Genomic DNA, 21,949 nt, shown 5'->3' with positions numbered 1-21,949 from the left:
ACTTGTCTTAAGGGATTTCATAGAGTGGATTCCTGTAAGATTTTTATGACACAGAACCGCTTCCAACTCATGATATTCTATGATCCTCTAACATATACTTCCCTTCTACAATGAAATTTTGTCACAAAAAAATAAACAATATCATAGGAAACCTATCTAGTCAAAAACTTCAATATGGAGGAATGGTTTACATCAGAATGGAAGCACTCCCTGTGGCATACAAGAAACATGTCAAATGGTATAAAGAATGCCAATAACTTCAACTTCAGTCTTTAAATATCAAAAACTAAAACTTTATCTGGTTTTTTCATTCTTCAATGCCTTTTGGTTTGAACAATGCCTCAAATTTTAAGGTGAATAGACTAAGATCTAATAAACAGAAGAGCACTAAAGACTTTCATAATTCCAAAACATATGGTCAATTAAATATCAACCACATTTATCTGAAGTACAAATACTGAAACAAATTTTCTTCTGACAAAGTAATATGTAAAATATAAAATTTTTTTGCCAGCAGATGGTGATATTTCAATATTGTCAGTATTCTGTGGACTTTTAAAGAACACATTATGTAAGGTCTACAAATAAATGTATCCTTACATTAAAAAAAATTTTTTTCCTTAGTTAAAACGATTCATTTTTTAAATAGAAAGGTACAATGTGAATTGTATCTGTCAAGTGAATACTAATACTATTTTTAAATGTCCACCAAAAATAGTGTTTTACACTAAAACCTTTGGGTGATAGATTTATTGTAAACTTTTGAGTTCCGACTAAGATACTAACAGAAAATAGCTACAAAAATGATAAAAACAATATTATGTTAATTCGTTTTCATAACTGCTCTGACACCTACATACAGGATGACACTGAAAAGGCTCACAGCCTAAATTTCAAAAAACTTGCCTTTGTATTCTAAGTCCCAAATTGCTTATGAGTGTAACTTTTAGCAATCTATTTACCCTATAAAATGGAACTAATGCCATACAGTCCTTGCGCTCCTCATGAGAATTTTGTACACTGGAATTTACTTAAATTAACTTAAAACTACAGTTCCTTGGATTTACTAAAATTTAAGATTATGAAATGATTTTTCAGTTCTTAATATGTACAATGTAATTAAGATGAAATTAAGATGAGGACCTGACTGTCCTTTAGGAGAAAAAAATTACAAAATCCAAATTACAATCCTCCATTAAATTTATTTGTTTTCTGGAAGAGTAAAATGGAAAACAGAAAGCATAAGTATTTGGACATCACCCTGATATCCAAATAAAAGGAGTAAATAATTCACATTACTCACTTCAAGATTCATATTCAAAGTATGGTTAAATCATATTATTTTAAGTAAAAAGGTTTGGATTTTTCTGTATATACACGTAAAAACAAACATACCTATAAATGTATACACATATACACACACGTATATATGTAGGCCTAGTGACAGATTGCATTTCTGCTGTTTAATGACTATAAGTTTGGAAAGGCTGACCACTTTTTTGAGTGATAGACAATGTTTTCAGCTATTACAGCTCTCCTTGATTGTTAAGGTCTGTAGGGGTGATAATCTGTGTCTGTGGAGGGAGAACTTACACAGACAAAAAAACAATCTTTACTCCAACCCATCCCAAACTTCACTATGGCTTTTCTTTTTTTGTTAAGGCTTTTGTTCTTTTGGAAATATAGCATCTTAGGGAATTCTTTCCCTTGAGTGCTCAATATAGTCATATAATTAATTTCCCTGGCTGTCTTATCCAAGATTAATGTTTTCTTTATTTTAAAATCATGTACACTATAGCTGTAGAGGGAAACTGAATATTAAAAAACCCTACAAGTCTATTAAAGAAAATTGGGCTCCATAAATCTGGCTTAATTGTTTCATAAAGACAGCTAGCTTGATCAGATTTTTAGCCTCAAAGGAGGCTTCCATTAACAAATTTCCCTACTGATACTTCACCATATTTCTATAATACCTAAATGCAAATATCAAACAAAAAAGAGGGAATTTGGAGAAATGTAATAAGACAACACATATCTAAAGTATTTATTACCTTGTGTGGTCAATCTTGGGAAAGTTACTAAAAAATAGTGACTTGTAAAAGTCTTGTCAAATTTGAGAATTTTTACAAGTTATTTTTCTCAATAAGACATTACCTTTTTAGAAGGAAAAAATATAACAATCTAGATGCATACTTGAAATATCTACATTCATTTTTTTTTTAGCAGACATATGCCTAGGACTCTATTTTGTTTGGTGTTCCCTATAAGTTTATCAACAATGCTGCATAATTACCATTCATATATATATATACACACACACTCTACACAGGCATAAATAATATATACAAAAATTTTGTTTGTTTTACAAAGGACATTCACAAATACACAATTATTTTTGCATTCTGATCTGACATAACATTGTTTTTGCAAATTTTCTAATGAACTTAACATCATAATATCTGTTTTTCTACATTATCCCTACTAGGCTATGAATTACATGATATCAATAACTGAATCTTCTGTCTCAGGCTTACAGTGTTCGACACATAAGACTTGCTTAAAAAACATTTGCTGAATTTTTTTTGTTCTAAGAAACCAAAAGTTTTTTATCTGTTAAAAGTTTAAATGCAAAAGTTTTGTGTACCTGAGGGGTAAGGAGTATAAAAGCTATAGTTTATCAAGTTACACTGCATTTTGAATGTTTTTTTTTCTATTTTTCAATTAAAATCCACATTACAGTTTAAATATACAAACCTGGTCAATATTGAGTCGAAGTGGCATTAATGACACTCTTAAACAGCATTCTTGTGGGGCTCTTCCAGATTCTGGACGTACATGTAAAGCTTTAACTGTTAACTAGAAGACAAATAAGAAAAATGTATGTTTTTTTTAACCAACAATTAGAAGTGTATCACAAAGTAATCTTTGCCCTAATTTTGGAAAAAAAAAAAAAAGACTGACCCCTCCACAAATTTAATTCACACTTTCTCCTAAATAGGAAAACCTTTTATCTTTCTTTTTAAAAAAAGGCTCCTGCCCCTTATCTGACCAAAATTAAACCTCTTAAGATTTGAAATGCTTCCAAAAACAATGGTTTTATATAGTTCAGCAGAAACATTAGTTTTTCCTACTGTTATCACAATGTTGGGGAAAAATATGCAAAAAAAAAATTGAGAAACCAAAAAGGTCTCTGAGAATATTTCAAAGTGCTCTTCACATCATACTTCAGTACATCAAATTACCCATGACTGAGGGACAGCTAGGTGGCACAGTGAATAGAGCACCAGCCCTGGAGTCAGGAGGACCTGAGTTCAAATCTGACCTCAGATACTTAACACAAAAACTAGCCGTGTGACCTTGGGCAAGTCACTTAACCCCAACTGCCCTCCAAAAAGCCCCCCCCAAATACGCATGACTACCTTCTGGTGACAAATTTTTCTATACTTTGCTACACTGGGCCTCAGATGACATGCAATGGATGATCCAAAGGGTATATTACTCAAGGCCATTGTAGCTTGGTAGAAATCACCAAAGTGGACATTCCACTGTATAATCTTCAAGAACTCAAGGTTAACTCTATGCTTTGAAGAGGCTTCAAGAAGTACTGCACAATTAAATTTAACAAAAGCATCTTCCTGCCTATTTGCTCAAACTAACAAACAGTTGAAAAATAGAAATAGTAAGACCTTACCATGTTAGAATGGGCTTTTCTAGGCATCTCCTTACTACAGTAAAGATATAAAAATTTGTTCATCTGTGATGTAGCCAGACGATCACGAATCTCAAGGTCCTGAACGATAAACACCTGGCGCGACACTGGATATTCTAAGAGACTGGACTCACATTCTGGCTTGCTCGGTGGATATACTTCATGCTGAAACTTCACCTTCACATTAAAATAAAATGGATAACATCTGATAGGAACACAGAGCAATTATTATACATTCATTCAGATCTCAACTAGGTTCAGTCCCTAAAATTCAAAATCTTTCTGCTTTTGTGTGTAGATTTAGTTAAGGAAGAACGAGCACCACAGCATTTCTTATTTGGACTTTAGAGTCATTTAACTTCATCTCATTTGCAACATGCATACAGTAAAAAACCAAATGTTTTTCCATTGCAAAAAGTTACTCAAAAACAAGTTAATACTAGCAAAGGAAGAACAAATCTAAGACATATAAATAGCATACAATGAAAAATTCAATTTCTTATACTATAAACAGTCAATTAATAAATATTTGTTTAAAGGCAGGCACTGTAGAAGACTTTGAGGATCCAAAGACAAAAAGGAAAATCTCTGTTCTCAAGGAGCATTCTCCTGGGAGACACAACATGTATATATAGACAAAATAAATATGAGATAGTTAAATACAACATAGTTGGAATGGATCAAGAAAGGCTTTGTGTGGAGTTGGTGCTTAAGCTATGTCTTAAAGAAAGACAGGGATCATATGAGGCAAAGGATAGGAAATACTGGATTCCTACCATTGGGAAAGCCATGCAAAGGCATGGAGATGGGAAATGAAGTAACATATGTGAGGAACAGGGTAGTTTGACTGGACAGCAACATAGAGATGGGGTAGTAAAATATAGTGAGGTTGCAAAGATAGATATGGGTCAAGTTGTAAGGGACTTTAGAAGAGTTTATCTTTTATAGGAAAAAAGGTGCGAATGGAATTTAATTAGTAACTGCACAGCATGGTCATATTTGCGCATACAGAAAATTATTTTGGTAAGTATATGGAGGCTGGATTGGAGGGGGGAGGAAACTTAAGGCAGGCAGGCATATTAGGAGGCTACTGCCATCGTCCTGTTTAGAGATGATGAGTGCCCGAACTAAGATAATGGTTATGTAAAGAGAAGAGGAGTTAGATGTGAAAGATGTTATACAGTCAGAAAGAAACAACAAAATTTTACAACTGATTATATATATATATATATACAGTGACAGAGTAAAAAGTTAAATATAATACCAAGATTATGAATCTGAGAAAGTGGAAGACACTTAAACTAATAAATTATTTCAAAAGCTATGGGAAAGAAATACTAACTAAACTAAAAACTGAAAATTTTATTTCTTCTCAAAGCCTTATCACTTATACCACAACTGTTCCAAGTACTTTTTCCCTCACTTTTATATATTATACTATCTCTCAGAAGATGACAATGCCTTACTTCACTAAAAAAGAGTCCATTAAAAGTGAGTTTTCTCATCTCTCTCCTTCCACATCTCAAAAAACTTTTTATATCTTCACCTATCCTCTCCACTTCTTCCCTCCTTTTACCAAAGATAGAGTGTTCATATTCTTTCCAAATGCTAACTCCTCCCTTGCTACCATTCCCTCCCATCTCTTTGAGCAAACTGCTCTATTGCACAGATAGAGATCTCTAATCTCTCTTGGCATTTCCAATTTTTCTTCTTCCACAGACTCCTTCCCCTCTGCCTATTAATACATTTGTTGTCGTTCATTTGTTTCAGTTGTGTCCAACTCTTCATGACTCCATTTGGGGTTTTCTCTTGCCAAAGATACTGGTTTGCCATTTCCTTCTCCAACTCATTTTACAGATGAGGAAATTGAGGCAAACAGGGTTAAATGACTTGCCCAGGATCACAGCGCTAGTAAGTGTGTGACGCTAGACTCGGTTTTCTGATTCCAGGCCAGGTACATTGGGCAACTTACCTGCCCATTAACACATTCAGTTCTCCTTTACCCTTCAAAAAAATAATAAACTAGTTCTACCTAAAGCTATTATCCCATGTTTCTCCTTTCCCTTACTGCCAAATTCCTAAAAAGAACAGCCTACATTTATTGCCTTAACCTCTTCACTCAACAACGTGGTCCTCAACAGTGTAATTTAGCAATATTATAGCTATTTGTCTGTCTTTTCTTCTCTAGTAGCCTATATGCTCATTGAGGAACAGAGATATGTCTTATCCATCTTTCTAGGCTCCACAGGTGTACAGTAAGTGATGAGTCCAAAAATTAATCTGTTAGACTCAAATGATCCTAAAATTTTCTCAGTATTATAGAGCTAAAGAAGCTCCTCGTGATCTAAAAGATCATGGATTGCCCCATAGTGGATATGAGAAGAATATAGCCTATTTTCAACAATGAATTTTGTGAAACAAATGAAGAATAACAAATAGCCTAATTGCTACACTGGTAACCACAAAGAGTAAAAAGACTTAATGGAATACTGAGTTGATTCTCTGAGAATTTCTAAAAAGATATGAACAATAAAATAGGCTTGAAGTGAGATTGGCCTGAAATAAATTGAGGAGTTTGTATGTTATTTCATAGGCAATCAGGAACCACTGCAGGTTCTAGAGTGGGAGTATAACCTTAGACTTCTAAATTAATAGGATTATTTTAGCAGTTGGATTAAGCACTGAGTAGAGAGGGAGAGGCTTAAAGCCTATTAAGGGGCTAATCTAATTAAGAGGCTACAACATCCAGATAAGAAACTATATTTTAAACTCGTTTGAGCCTACTAGAGAGTGCCCCATGTACCATCTCTTTGACACCCCTGCTGTAGGGGATCTTGGGATCTCAGACCCATTGAAGTGCCTAGCATTAGGCCAACTCCATCTGCTCACAGAGGAAGGCCATGGAACACTTACAAGCATGCAAGGTTTGCCTGTTACCTGTGGGGGAGAACCAGGCTCAACTAAAGAGAGAAAGCATCTACTCAGAGCTGTCTTTCAAAACATTGTCTTACCTTGCTTAACTGTATTTCCATTAAAAAGTCAAAATTCCTTCCTTTTCCTCCACATGCCATACTACGTCCATGTCTCGTGGGTGTATGAGAAGGGGAACTGTGTGGACTACTACAAGGAAAACAAAAAAATATATCTTATTGAAAGCAATATTCCAAGTAAGTCAATGAATGTTATCAAAGTTTTTTTTAAAAGAGGCAAATCAGTCAAATCACAGAAGAATACAACACACATACACACACACACACACACACACAAGTTCCAAAGAAGAGATGGAATACTTCATATAATTCAAAGCACTCTCCTGAGTTTTACGCTTCATGTACACTAACTATATGCATTTTAATATTAATCAACATGATAAATGCTGAGAATTACAAAGGTATGTTATAACTTTTTCAGTGAGGCTTATAAGTAAACAGAACAGACTTATTACTATCCTGCTATGGCAGGGTGACAATGAATTTTCAGTTAAAAAAAAAAAACAGATTTAAAAGACAGTCCTAACTTATATACAAGCTGGGTGACCCTGCGCAAGCTGTTTCCTCATTCTAGGCATAAGTGGCTGGAGTGGTTTGAGTCTAAAGATCCCTTCTAAGGGGCAGCCAGGTAGCACAGCGAGTAAAAGCACCGGCCCCAGAGTCAGGATGAACTGGGATTGGATTCTATCCGCTCAGATACTTAGCACCACACCCAGAAATAACTGGCCATGTAACCTTGAGCAAGTTACTTAACCCCAATTGCTTTAAAAAAAAAAAAAAAGATCCCTTCTATCAGGTATCTAATTTGCGAGACTGCCCTAGGGGAAGGGAACAATTCATTTGTCACTTCTGCAGCCTCTACAAGACTAACAATTACTAGAGACCACTTTCCCAAAGGATCTTTAGCAGACCTAAGAGAGATCAAGTCAAATGAAACCCACAAATAATTCAACACTGGTGTAGGACCCCAGGAATCTATGATTATATTGGGACTACATTTGTAATCAAGAGGCACAAATCACTGATACTCCTCTCTATCACTAACAGCTAACCATACTCTGCCTAACAGTCTACCTCTGCTGGATATAGTAGTCTAGTTCCAAAAATGAGAATTATCCCAATGATACAAAGTCAAATACTGTATAGTCGATTACTACTCCTTTTTAAAGTACAATACTAGGCAAGTGTTCTCACCAAGTGACATCATCTCTCATTTTGTAGGGACCTCACCTCCCTGCCTGTAGCTGAAATATTTCAGCATACAAGTTCTATGTTATGTCAATGTAACTTACTTAAATTCAGAAGAACAAATATAAATTCAATAAAAACAAATGGAGAAAGATAGGACTAAAATTTTAAAAGCTTTAGCAACTACATTACAAATCATTACTCATAAAATAGGGAGAAATCAGAGGGTGGGGACTAGGAAAAAAGGAAACCAGAAAACCTATATAGAACATTTCACAATATTCTTATTCTCCCTATAAAATTAATAGACAAACTTATGGCAGGGAGACAGAGAAACTGACTTACATATAACTCTTAGCTGGAGATGTAGGAAGCATTGTCCCAAAATCCTTTCCTCCATAGAGATGCCAAACAAGAGAGACTTCCTTAACAACATATCGTACTATAGGAGTAGGAAAGTGTAATGGTGCTTTGCTAGTATCTGTTTTTTTTACAGGCAGACTAAAATGATTCTCTATTATTACAATACCATCATCAACCATTGTTTTCACTACTGGTTCTTCTTCCTTCTCCTAAGGAAAAAAAAATTGCAGTTACTAAAAATCATTTACTAAGTGTGTCTATAAACACTCACTTTAAGAATGCTATCTCACATAATCACTTGCAGTGCATCTACTTTAAGTAAAAAAGGAAAGGTACTTTTCTTTATTTTTCTTGGAAATGGCTCTCTATAGAAATATTTTTTAAACCTTAATCACTCCACACAAAAAAAGCATTTTTATTATCCTGACTCATTTGACTTTTTATAACATGTTTATTATTGACTATGTATAAACTATTATTAAAAAATTATGACATGGGGGCAGCTAGGTGGTGCAGTGAATAGAGCACTGGCCTTGGAGTCAGGAGGACCTGAGTTCAAATTCATCCTCAGACACTTAACACAAAAAACTAGCTGTGTGATGTCGGGCAAGTCATTTAACTACCTTCCCCCCTCCAAAAAGGAAAAAAAAAAACAACCTACACACAAAAAATTATGACGTGCAATATGTCAGTTGGTTCTGCTGAACTGATTCTTTTCCTCTTTCTTTTAAAATATTTGTAATAAAAATATAGAAGAGGAAGGGACAGATTCAGAAAGAAGTAAGCAAGGGAATAAGCACTTTATATAGCATTTACCATGTACCAGAAACTGTGCTAAGCACTTTGTACAAATATTATTTCATTTGATTCTCACAAAAAAACCTTAATGGTAGGTTTTATTATTATCCTCATTTTACAAAAGAGGAAATTGAGGAAAACAGAGTTAACTGACTTGTCCAGGCCACACAACTATTTTTTTAATCTTCATGATTCCAGGCCCAGTTCTCTATCTACTGTGTCACCAGCTGTCAGAAATGATGTAATAGTAATGTAATTTAAAGATCCCTCTGTATTGGCTTGGTTTTTGGTTTGATTGTGTTAAAACCCAGAGCTTGTTAATCCCACTTGTGGAATGGACTTGTTGACATGAAAAGAGAGGGCTGAACTGGGAGGAGATGGTGACGTAAATTTAGAGAGACACAAGAAAAGAGAGAGGCAGAAGAACTTTTTGGGAGCAGCACCCTTTTGGAGGCAGAGAGAGACTGAGAGAATTGCTGAGGGCCACCTTGAATTGCCCAGGACTTTTGAGAGCTGCCACCCAGAGCTGCCAAGGACTGAGGAGACATGGCTGTTATGCTGGTACTTTTTCTGTCTGTTTTGATGTTGTTTTGCCAGATTTGTCCACTGGTGAAGGACAGTCCTGTTGTTGCTGAGGTCTAGGAACCTTGCTGTTGGTTCAGAGCTACTAAGACTGTTCTGCAGACAGAGAGTGAATTCTGTCCACAGGTGAAGGACAGTGCTGTTGTTGCAGAAGTTTTGGAACCTTGCTGTTGGTTCAGAAGCCCTGAAGAAGGATTTTCTTGTTGTATGTTTACAGAAATCCTGGAAGAGGGTTTTGCTAATGTTTTTGGGGGTCCTAGGACTGTTCTGCAGACAGAGAATGAATTAATGAAGAGACTGGCAATGTATCTTGTGGCCTTGCTAAGCTTTGTCTCCCCAGGAACAAAGATTGCTGAGAACTTTCAAGATGAAGAAAAGACCTCCATTTGGGTATTAAATGATGTGCTTTAGCTTGTTGTAACTCTGGGGTAGATTCAATTGTGATCCAAGGGTAGGGAACTTTTGACCTTTTTGTGCTCTGTGATTGAACAAATGAAAGTACTTTACTTATGATTGGAAACTAATATCCATTTTGTGATAGACAAAATGAATGTACAGCTGGGGGTGGAGTAGTATTTAGAAGAGGGACTTTGTGATTGATTAAATGAATGTAATGTCCAGGGGTGGGGTAGTACTAGATTAAATCACACTTGAGGTAGTACTTGGAGATTATTGAATCATACTTAGTAAATGCTGTATTTTGAATGATGTTAAATTTTGATTCTATCTGTTCTTAATTTGTCACTGAATAAAATGGAGAGCACCTATGCTGGTATTTTGAACCTTGGGAAGTTGCCTTTGCTTGGCATTACAAATGAATACAATGTAAAAAACAAAGGTTATACACACACACACACACACACACATCATACATACGCTTATTTTGGCATATATACTGTATTTGTTTAAAAGACTAAAAAGTAAGGGGGGTAATATAAGATTGTAGAATGAACAAAAGACTGGATATCAAAGTAACTGGGTTCAACTCGCTTTGTCATCTTAACTCTAGAGGCCTTTACTTTTACAAAAGTAAAGAAATAGACAAGACTTTCCCTAAAATCTATTCCTAATCTAAATTATATAATCCTATAAACTCTGCAAACATATGCAGGGGCATCACTATCATTCAGATTTTGTAATCCTATGACATGGATTATAAAATCAAAGGATTAAAACTCAGAATTAAGATTAGAAAAGAGGGGGGGGTGGCTAGGTGACACAGTGAATAGAGCACTGGCCCTACAGTCAGGAGGACCTGAGTTCAAATCCAGCCTCAGACACTTGACACACTTATTACCCATGTGATTTTGGGCAAGTCAACCCCAATTGCCCTCCAAAAAGGAAAAAAAAGAAAATTAGAAAAGAGGAATAGGACACTTGTATCTAAAACATTCTGATATACAAGGTACACAAAACTTAGTAAGAACAGCCTAGAGTTATTGTTGGACCTGTTTCAACTTTTTTTTTTAATGTCATTAATGTCATGATGCTAAACATTGTTATTTCCCCTACTGCCAAGGTATTGGAGAAGCTACATTGTACAGCCTCTGAATTCTATTATTGCCAATAGCTTGCCTGGATTACCCATAGGGTTTGTACATAGTTAAATATACAATATTACACAAATATTATTGTTTGGATTATAGTAAGGGATAGCTACAAAACTACGAACATCACAAACATTTAAATCACACAAATTCAAACTCATAAGTTGGGAATGGGATTTTTAAGGAATTAACAATATTTTAAATAAAAGACATGTCTAAAATCCTTTACTCTATTTTGTACCTCTTAATTTAACTCAAACATTTTAATCTTCCACAAATCTCCTCCAGTGCCTCATCATCATATAGACAAGGTGACAGATGAAGTTTCTGTCATCTAAGGACCAGCCTAAGGTCAGAAGGAGTTATCAACCAAATTAGTGACAAGGTCATGAAATCTTCAGCTACAACTCTTAGTCACTGCCTACTTTAGTTAGACACACTGATGGGCATTAGTGCAAGGAGTACCAACTCTAGTAAAATCACAGATCCCTAAAATCATAATTATTAATAATTTCTTACATGAATGGCTACTTTAGGTGCAAAAAGAATGCAAAAGTCATCATTTTCTGAAGGTACATCTGTCATTGCATCATTAATCAAGTGTGGAGTACATGAAGCATAGCTGGGACTAGGCTCCTGAGAGATATTCCCACTTTCATCCGGAAATAGGAAGAGATCTGAGCAAGATGATGGTTCCTGAGCTTGTGATTTTTCATCCAAAATACCTAGATTGAAAGATAATGTTTAGTTAAGAAACACATCAGTTTACTAAAGGAGAAATTTTCAATAAATGAGTCATTTTAAAATTTAGAAATATGTGTTTTCAAAAGTTAAGTATAGGCATGTTATTCACACATTCAATTTATCTTTTCTATGGGAAATTCAGCATGATGTGATGGAAAGCACAAGCCACCCGGGTGGGAGTCAAAAGACCTGATTTCTAGGCCTAACTCTATTACTAACTAATTATAGATGTATCTTTTATGTAATCTTCCTAAAGCTTGGCTGTATCCTTTATAAAATGACAACGATGCCCTCTTTTTAAGGACCCTATTAAAAAATTCTATAGTATGTCATAAAAACATTTTTATCCCAAAAAAACAGCACACATGCAATAATCTTAAAAAGAAAGAATAACAAGAATATACTGAAATTCAATATTCAAATTTTCAAAAGGCTGGCTGATAAAACTTATAAAATGGCATTTCTAGGTCTCAAATTCACTGAATTAGACTCAAAGAATGATAAATTCATGAAACATCTTAGAAAAAAAATGTAGGAAATATTTAAGTTTTAAGAAGTTTACTGACCAGAACATTTTAAACAGGATGCATATCATCAAAAGATTTGTTTGATGGTAGATTATACTACATTCTCTAGCTTAGGGATTTGGAGTAAGACTTTGTCCTTTATTGTTTATTTTTATTTGATTTTTCTCAATTGCTATTGTTTATAATAAAACTTATAATAAATGTATAATAAAAAAATTTAATTGCCATATGCACATGTGAAATATAAATATATATATATATATACACATATATATATATATATATATACACACATGATAGTTATACTTGCCAAAAACATTTTGTAAGTTTTTTTAATATTGGGAATACTCTTATTATTCATTAAAAATAATGTGGTAGTTATGGAATAAGAGTTGTGTGATTGTGTGTACATGCACATGTCCACTCTTAGAAACTCCAAATTACAGGGCAGCTACGTGGCACACTAAATAGAGCACTGGCCCTGGAGTCAGGACGATCTGAGTTCAAATCTGGCCTCAAACACTTGATACACTTAATAGCCGTGTGACTTTGGGCAAGTCACTTAACCCCAATTGTCCTCCAAAAAGCAAAAAACAAAAACAAACAAAAAACCCCCAAAACTCCAAATTACCACTGATGATTCTAAATTGAATATTTCAAATGTTCATATTCCTTGCATGTCTCAGTACTTTTAACATGGCATAAATTTAAATTAAATGTACTGAACTAAATTAAATGACATTATTTTACTCTCTTTCTGAGTCTTAGTCATGCTCTTTTCCTAACCTGGCATTGCCATTTTGTCTATTTAAATGTTAACCATCACTCAAGGCACAAATCAAGTTTCACCATCTCCATGAAAAGTTCTATGACAATACTTTTTGAACTTATTTCTATACTACAAAATGTAGTACTTAATAGCAAACTGTCTTGCCCTGCTCACATTACAGGTGCATTAGTCTAGTTCTTGAATCTAATTTCATGCCCATAACTTTGGGTTTTCTGAGGACAGTGATCACATCTCATATTTCTTCAGTATCTCCCAGAAACTTATAAGCACCTACTAGGGACTTAATAAATAAGACTTAATTGAGTGCTAGATAATCAAATGCTAAAAATTTATTTAAAATATTGACATTTCTACTCTAAAATAAGTTGGATTTTGAAGACTATAAATATATAATAATACATGACAGAATTACAACATCGTGAATTACAACATGCTGACAAAGAGAATATCTATATTTTACCATTAGACTGTGGCTTTACAGGAGAAGCAGTTTGCTGTGCATCAATTTCCTCCATGGCATCACTCATCAAATCTCTCAAGATTTGTTGAGCAGCTTCAGGAAGTACTGGGCCTCGTGAAGATGGCCAACTAGTAGTATCCACCTATATAACAATAACAACAACAAAAATCTAATTAAGTGAAGCTCAGAAAAAACATTCCTTCAATTAAGTACATAGACATAAAAGCACTTTCTTAGACTTCTTGCATGGCAGTTTTACAGATCATCCAAGTGAGAGGATAACAGTGAAAAAACATCCAGACTTAAGAGTCAGAGAAAGAAGACACTAGTCATGGTAGTTGATGACTCCCTGTTGAAGGGTATGAGGTTGCAATTTGTAGGTCTGATTTTGAAAAGTGGTCTGCTATCTTCCTGTGGCTTCCAGAATGTAAGGGAAAACCTCCCAGAAATGATAAAACCTGATGACTAAAACTCATTACTAGTGATTCATGAAGACAGAACTGATGCTGCCAGAAAAAAAACTGCCAATGATTATGAAGTCTTAGGCAGGAAACAGAAGATCACAGAAACACTAGTATTTTAATCACTGCTGCTAAGCAAAAGCAAGGATTTAAGAATTAAAAAAGCAGATTTAAAAAGTGAATACATAACTAAGAATATGATAAATGGTGAGAGGATTTGAATTCCTGGATCACAGCTTAAAACTTATTTTCTTAACCAGGGACTGAATGGTAAAAATGTATTTACTTAGAGGGTTACAAATCTAATGAAATGACCATTAAACTGAAACAAAAAGGAAGGACAAAAACCTACTGATAAGCATACAGAGATAGCATACAGAATAACTAAAATGTAAGAAGACCAAGAGGACTAGAGATTTCCAGAATTTAGTAGGAGATAAAAACCAGAAAATGAGACAGATCCATGGCCTAAAATGTTTATATAAAGAAGCACTAGATTTTGTTCTAGTGGGAAGTGGGGAGGAACCTGCGGATTCGAGCTCATATGTGGCCCACTAGGTCCTCAAGTGCAGCCCTTTGACTGAAGCCAAACTTCACAACCTGAACTCAGTCAAACCACACCTAAGGACTTAGAGGACCTAAAGACACACTCAAGGCCACAGATTACCCAACTCGGACTAGATATAGGCAACAAGGAAAGTTTATGCAGGCAATATGCTACAGTAGAAAGAATACTAGATTAAGAATCAGAAGATTTGGTTACTTTGGGAAATATCAAGTATTTTCCCTGATCCCAAGCTCTTGCATTATAAAATCTCAACTTGTTTTCATGGTGATGATAAATGAATAACAATCTTCTGGAGTGTCAATACTTTAGGTATCACTGACAAAAAAGGTAAAATCCCTGCTTATCTAAAAGGCCGATTACCAAAGATGACTTGTACATAAGAAGCAGGATAAAAAGATATCAAAGAAATGATCAAAAATGGTGAACCAATAATGTAGCAAGAACAAATAATAAGAGATAGAAAGTAATTACTGCACCAGCATTTATAAGCAGAAGGTCTCCCAGTCTACTGGTAGATTCTCTAGGCAAAATTTAGGAGAGAACAGGGACAAGAATCATACAAGATAAGGAGGCATGACTGGATTATGAACAGAAAGTTCATTTGTCAATGAGATGCCAAATGTAGTCAACTAGGGAGGTAACAAATATTTGTATAGTGCCTACTATAAGCTTGAAATATTTTATGAGAAGAAATAGCAAAGAGGTCATCTTCACTGGATTCCAGAGTACAAAAGGATGTAAGAAGACTGGGGTGGGGGAGTCATGAAGGACTTCAAATGACAAACAGGATTTTATATATGATCCTGAAGGTAATAGGGAGCCACTAGAGTTTACTGAATAGGGTAAGGGGGATTATATGGTTAAGACTTACATTTTTAGAATAAAACTTTGTCAGCTGAATGGAGGGTGGACTAGAGTGAGCAGACTTAAAGAAGGGAGACTAAACACAGGTTACCACAAGAGTCTAAGTGTGAGGGTAATAAAGGCCTGTACTAGCATAGTGGTAATGTTAAAGGAGAGGAGGGGACATATGAGATGTTTTGAAGGTAAAATTAACAGGACTTGGCAACACATTGGATATGAGGAGTAGAGGGGTGTTCAACTAAGAATACTATCTTTAACACCATTAGCAAATAAAGTTCGCTAAGAGATGTAAGTAATTTTATTTGTCCACCATTTTAAAACTGAAATAGTGAACTGACACCGTGGAAGGATAACAAATGTATGTAGAGGAAGAAATAATGAAAAGAAAATGAGGAGAAATGAGAAAAGCTACTTAAAAAATCTAAATATTCCAACTATCATGATATACATTTAGATTATAATGAGACATTCAATTCTATACTAATTTGAATCAGAGTCCTAGAAGAAGTGAACAAAATCACGTCAGGATCACAGGTTATCTTTTAGAGTGTATATGGTGATAAACTGGCAACCATTAAACTATGGGAAAAGGACTATATAAAGAGATGGCCAATATGATAAATGAAGATTTACAGGACTCAGTCCTGGGCCCAATTCCAAATACTTTTCCCCACTAACCTGGCTGTGAGAATCATGTTTATTAAACCAGAACATCATTTACAAGAAGGCATCTCAAAAAATAAAAATGTAATGTGACACTGGAGAAGTGGTCACAAAACAAAACAGAAAATGACAAAGGAGTTACAGTAGGCAGTAATGTAAATATAAATGAGTAATGTAACCTTATAGTTAAAAGAACAAACAATTATGAATAGAAGGGAGTATAGAAGGTAAGAACTAACTATAAAATTCAAAGCTGGTAAGAGCTTTACTATTAAAGAACTGGCTGAACATAATATGAAACCCATGAAAAAATGTTTTTTTTAAAGTCAGAAAGATTACTAGGAAATGAGAACTCTGTTAAAAATATGAGGAAAGTCTAAATTAAGTAAACTATGATTAAGAAGTCAAGTAACAGAAACAAAACAGGATTTTGCATTTGTCTAACACTTTATACATTTGAAAGCACTTTCACCTCATGATGAGGTAAGGAACTTTCTGCAGTCACCACTAAGAACATATAAAGAAATGTACTTAAAAACCGCAAATACTCAGGGTGGCCAGGTAGCACAGAGAGTAAGAGCACCAGCTCCAGTGTCAGGATGACCTTGGGATCGAATCCGGGCTCAGACACTTAGCACCCACCCAGAAACACCTGGTCGTGTAACCTTGAGCAAGTTACTTAACCCCAATTGGTTAGGGGTGGCCAGGTGGCTCAGCAAGTAAGAGCACCAGCTCCAGTGTTGGGATGACCTGGGGATCAAATCCAGGCTCAGATACTTAGCACCACATCCAGAAATAACTGGCCATGTAACCTTGAGCAAGTTATTTAACCCCGATTGCTTAAAAAAAAAAAAACTGCAAATACTGAAAGTTAATAATGAAGAAAAACATCTTCAAGTGAGGCATGTCCAACAGTTAGGGCTGTACACATCATAAATGACCTTCTCCAAGTTCCCTTCATACCTATGACTCAACAACAGATAATCTATTTCACATCATTAAACAGAAGGAACTGGGTAACACTTTTCCATTCTGTACCTTTGTTTTCCTTTGGACAGCTGAAGGCTTAACTTCTGTTTTAGTAGGTGCATGTAAATCACCATAACTTGCAATATACTGTATAAGATTCATGAGGGCAGCACAAGAGTCAGAACATGTTCTGATGTGAATAACGTCACTAGAACAGTGCAGCTCAAAGCGAGGCTGGGTCTGAACAGGAAAGAAAAGGATGGTATATGTTTATCAATAGTAAGATGCAAGAGAAAAGATATTTTGGCATATATTTATATTAAATAATATTCAATGTAATAAATTGCCATACAAAAATACTAGAAAATTACATATTCATTTCTAATGCAGAAATTGTCCCAAAACATTCATTTATTCTTGCCCAAATGAGGCAGGTCACAAAATAATTCTCAAAGCAAATAATGATTTAAATAAAAACTTTTATTTATTTTAATTTAGTAACTTACTTGCTCCCCATCAGAGTCAGACTTCATTGCTGTGATAGTTAACTCCAAAAGGCCCATGTCCATTACACGGACATAATCTAAAATTTAAAAGAAAAAAGTTAACAACCATAATATGAAATAGTTCTTTGATAAAAATAAAAATGCTTTTTAATACTATCAACATTTATGTCAATCTCATTTAAGGATAAACTAAGGATTTAGGTAACATAAAAGAATTTCAATTTCTGGCCATGAGGTACTCACAACACATCTAATTTTTAATGGTAAATACTTTATTTTTGGTTTTGGAGTTTCAAATTTCTATTTTATGGAGAACTGTTTGGAGTATAAATAGCATGACACAAACCTCTTTCAATCTGACTGCCTTCTCAATGAAGTTGTAAGTAGACCAAATCTCCAATGTGTTTCTTTAAGTATTTGTCGTTCACAACAATTGCCATAAGACAACTGAACAACTACATCTAATAGTACTGTAGATTTTTAAATTAATGTCTTACCTCTATTCAAGTTTACAGCCACAGTATTACATTTATCAGACAAATGCAAAGCAGCCTCATCCAAGATAATTCTGAAGGAAGAATAAATTTCCAAAAGCAAATTTATGACAGCCAACAAAGGGGTATAATAATAGTAATCATACCACTTATATAGTGCTTTATGGTTTGCAAAAGTGCTTTACATGTGAAATCTCACTGATTCTCCTAAGAAACCTGGGAAGTTATTATCTCCATTTTACAGATGAGGAAATAAGAGAAGTTAAGTGATTTGCCCCTGATCACATAGTACCTGTCCAAGACAGGATTTGAATTCAGGATTTCCTGACTTCAAGTCTAACACTCTTTCTATGCACTGAGTCCTCCAGCTGCCTATATAAGAAACTCATTCCTCTCTGACATAGCCAATACTAAAAGCACATTCAACTTCATATCCATAAACAATAATTAACATTTCTTTAAACTTCATTACTACAACTGTTATGAAGATCTAAAGTCCCTTTCCCTTCAAAACTAATCCTTCTTTTGACACTTATCTCAGTCATCAGTACCACCTTTTCTCATATGTGAAACAATGAGTTTGTCTGACTCTTCCCTCTCCCTTACCTCTCACATTCAAATAAGTCCAGTTGATTCTACCTCTGTAGCATCTTTCATATTTATCATCCTGCCTATTTTTACTCCTACTCACTCCTACTTACTTTTCAATGCCATCTACTTAAATTTGAGATCAATGAGAGAGAAGGTGAAGAAAAAAAACATAGGGGAACTAGGACAGAGCCTTGGGCAACATCCACAGTGAAGTGTTGTGATATAGCTAATGAACCAGCAAAGGAACGTCAAGAAAGAATGGTTAGACAGGTAGGAGGAGAATCTAGAGAAAGTAGTGTCACAAAAGCCCAGAGATGGGGGGACTTCTGTCCAAGGGGGAGGAATGACCAATAATGTCAAATGCAGCAAATAGGTTAAGAAAGATGAGAACTGGGAAAAAAAAAAAACAACCCACAGAAAATTTGGCATTTAACAGACCATTACTGTTTTTATACAGAGCAGTTTCAATCAAGAGTTTTAAGTTCAGAAGCTAGAATGCTGAGCTGAGAAATGAGTTTTTTCTAGGAATCTAAGAAAGAAAAGCTATAGGACAGCCTGAGGCAGGGAGGGGAACCTGTGGCTTCAAGGCCACTTGTAGCCTTCTAGGTCCTTGGATATGGCCTTTAGAGTGAGTCCAAGTTTTACAGAACAAATTCTTTTAAGGGAATTTATTCTGTGAAGTCTGGCTTCAGTCAAAGGGTCACATGTGGCCTCACACCCCTAGAGGGGATAGTAGAATCTAGAGAAGGTATTTCAAAGTGGGGTGAGGAGGAAGAGGGAGAGGGGCATTTAAGACACTAAAAAAAAGGAGGCATGCTTTAAGGCATTAGAGAAGGAACCAGCAGATGGTTATTGTACTTCATTCTCAAAGAAGAAGAAAATGACATCACTATGTTTAAAGTCTGATTGTGGCTGATCAGACCAATATGAACTCAGAACGTTCTACCACAGGTCAAGTACAAATAGTCCATGTAAACATTTGGAGCGGGTTCTCTAAATTTGCACAGTTCGAGTTTCTTTTGAGTTATTTGAATTCTTCTTTGCTCTTAAAGCACAGCCCCTTCTTTGATGAGGGCATGCCATGCTGGGCAGTCCTGTGCCAGTGTCTCCCATGTCACACAATGAATTCCAAGGTTCCTAAGAGAGACCTTCAGAGTGTCCTTGTATCACTTCTTCTGACCACCATGTGAGTTCTTGTCCTGTGTAGAATTCTCCATAAAATAGTCTTTTAGGCAAGCATATGTTTGGCATTCAAACAATGTGGCCAGTCCATAGGAGTTGTGCTCTCTACAGCAGAGTTTGAATGCTTGGCAGTTTAGTTCGAGAAAGGACCTCTATGTCTGGTATCTTATCCTGCCAGGTGATCTTTAGGATGTCCCTAAGACAATTCAAATGGAAGCAATTCAGTTTCCTGGCATGGCACTGGTATGCTATCCAGGTTTCACAGATATACAACAATGAGGTCAGCACAAGGCTCTGTAGTCCTTAAGTTTGGTAGTCAGTCTAATACCTCTTCTCTCCCACACTTTCTTTCAGAGCCTCCCAAACACTGAGCTACCTCTGGCAATGCATGTATCAAACTCATTATCAATGTGTACATCCTCAGAAAGTGCACAGCATTCAAAACTTCTTCATTGGCTGTAATCAATGGTTCCACATGTGGGTGGTGTGGTGCTGGCTGATGGAGTACCTGTGTTTTCTTGGTGAACTGTTAGATCAAAATTAGCACAAGTAGCAGAGAAATAATCCATACTTTGTTGCTTCAGAGGCTGCATTGAGTACACAATCATCTGTGAACAAAAAATCATGCACCAACACTCCCTTCCACTTTGGGGAAGAGACTGGGGGGAGAGATTCCACTAAAATAAGGGGCATGCTTTAAGTCATTAGAGAAGGAACCAGTATATAAGAAGAGGTTAAAGATCAGAGAGGGTGGGTATGATTTAAGGCTGCAATCTGCTAGAAAAAAATGGAAGACATGGCATCAAGGGTATATGTAGAGGGGCTGGCCTTTTTAAGAAGAGACACTTCAATACCACTTCATTTTCTGGGTTTACTACCATGTTTCAGCTTCTTCCTTCTCCCACTGTAAAGTTCTTCCTGGAACTTCCATTTTGGAGAAGGGTTTGTACCAGCCATCTTTCATTCTCTGGATTTCAACACCATACCCGACCCGCCCCCCCCCCCCAATACAAATAACTCCCATTTCTCTAGGTCCCTTGCTTTTCAGTTCCCTTTTTTCATAAGTTGTTTTTCCCCATTACAATGTAGGCTGCTTCAGGATAGGTACTGCCTTTCTTTTTATTTATATACCTAATGCTTGGCATAAAGTTAAGTGCTTAATAAATGCTTGTGGACTTAATTTACTGCCATAGATTAGGGGAAAGAAGGAAAGAGTAGGGAATAATGTCAGGGGTTCTGAGACAAAAAGAAGAAAAGATCAAATAGTATATCATTCTACTACTCCATAAGATTCCAGTGGTTCCCTACTGCTTTACAAAGTTCAAAATGCTTAGTCTGGAATCCAAGATACCGCATTATCTGCTACCTCTCTACTTATTCACTCCCTGAACCTTGAATAAACCCAGGCTCATCCTGACTCCATGTCTTTTCTTATACTATTCCCTACACTTTTTCCCTACCATGCTCGTTGAATTAAATGTTGAAACTCATTGTTTAGAATTCAATTCAAATGCCACCTTCTTCATGAAGACTTTCCTAAATCCCTAGAATTTTAGATAGGACTTTAACAATTTTCTAATGCATTTTTATGTAATATCACATAATTATTGTCTATGTTTGTGATATCCCTCTACTAAATTAGAAGTTCAATTAGGGAAGAGATCATGCCCAAACTAAACCTTCTGTTTCTAAGAATACCTAAGATGTTCTAAAACACAGTAAGCTCTAAATAAATATTTGTTAAGTGAACATTCCAGTAAGTGCAAACAATATATTAAGAACTTTGGGCACTTTTGGATGCAGAAATAGAAAAGGGTTATGTTAATGTTCCCAAAGCAGGGAATTTTTCTCAAAACATTTTCACCACATTCCTTAGAGAACAAAAACATCTCTGCCATTAAATCTTTCCCTAAAAAAATACTTTCTTTAAGGCAACAGATAGTAAGAGCTAAG

General features: G+C 35.4%; 1 protein-coding gene across 5 annotated transcripts in view; it reads right to left on the bottom strand.

The window, feature by feature from the left end:
- Positions 1 to 21,949, bottom strand: part of ATG2B (autophagy related 2B) — a 106,868-nt gene that overhangs the window by 12,445 nt on the left and 72,474 nt on the right. For 4 of the 5 annotated variants that reach the window (XM_069104231.1, XM_069104235.1, XM_069104234.1 and 1 more), the window contains 9 exons: positions 18,227 to 18,297; positions 17,730 to 17,806; positions 17,293 to 17,463; positions 13,699 to 13,840; positions 11,697 to 11,902; positions 8,233 to 8,459; positions 6,721 to 6,829; positions 3,692 to 3,886; positions 2,755 to 2,856 (listed from right to left, as the gene is read on the bottom strand). In XM_069104231.1, coding sequence (XP_068960332.1) covers positions 2,755 to 2,856; positions 3,692 to 3,886; positions 6,721 to 6,829; positions 8,233 to 8,459; positions 11,697 to 11,902; positions 13,699 to 13,840; positions 17,293 to 17,463; positions 17,730 to 17,806; positions 18,227 to 18,297 — 1,300 coding nt within the window. The remainder of the gene's footprint in view (positions 1 to 2,754; positions 2,857 to 3,691; positions 3,887 to 6,720; positions 6,830 to 8,232; positions 8,460 to 11,696; positions 11,903 to 13,698; positions 13,841 to 17,292; positions 17,464 to 17,729; positions 17,807 to 18,226; positions 18,298 to 21,949) is intronic. The other variant, XM_069104233.1, reaches the window with a different exon arrangement.

The sequence above is a fragment of the Petaurus breviceps genome, unplaced genomic scaffold, assembly GCF_028583685.1.
Source record: "Petaurus breviceps papuanus isolate PSGF00001 unplaced genomic scaffold, PetGlider_PUasm1.0 685, whole genome shotgun sequence".
Classification (NCBI taxonomy): domain Eukaryota; kingdom Metazoa; phylum Chordata; class Mammalia; order Diprotodontia; family Petauridae; genus Petaurus; species Petaurus breviceps.
The sequence above is the reverse complement of the archived record's forward strand: the minus strand, read 5'-3'. Positions and strand labels throughout refer to the sequence as shown.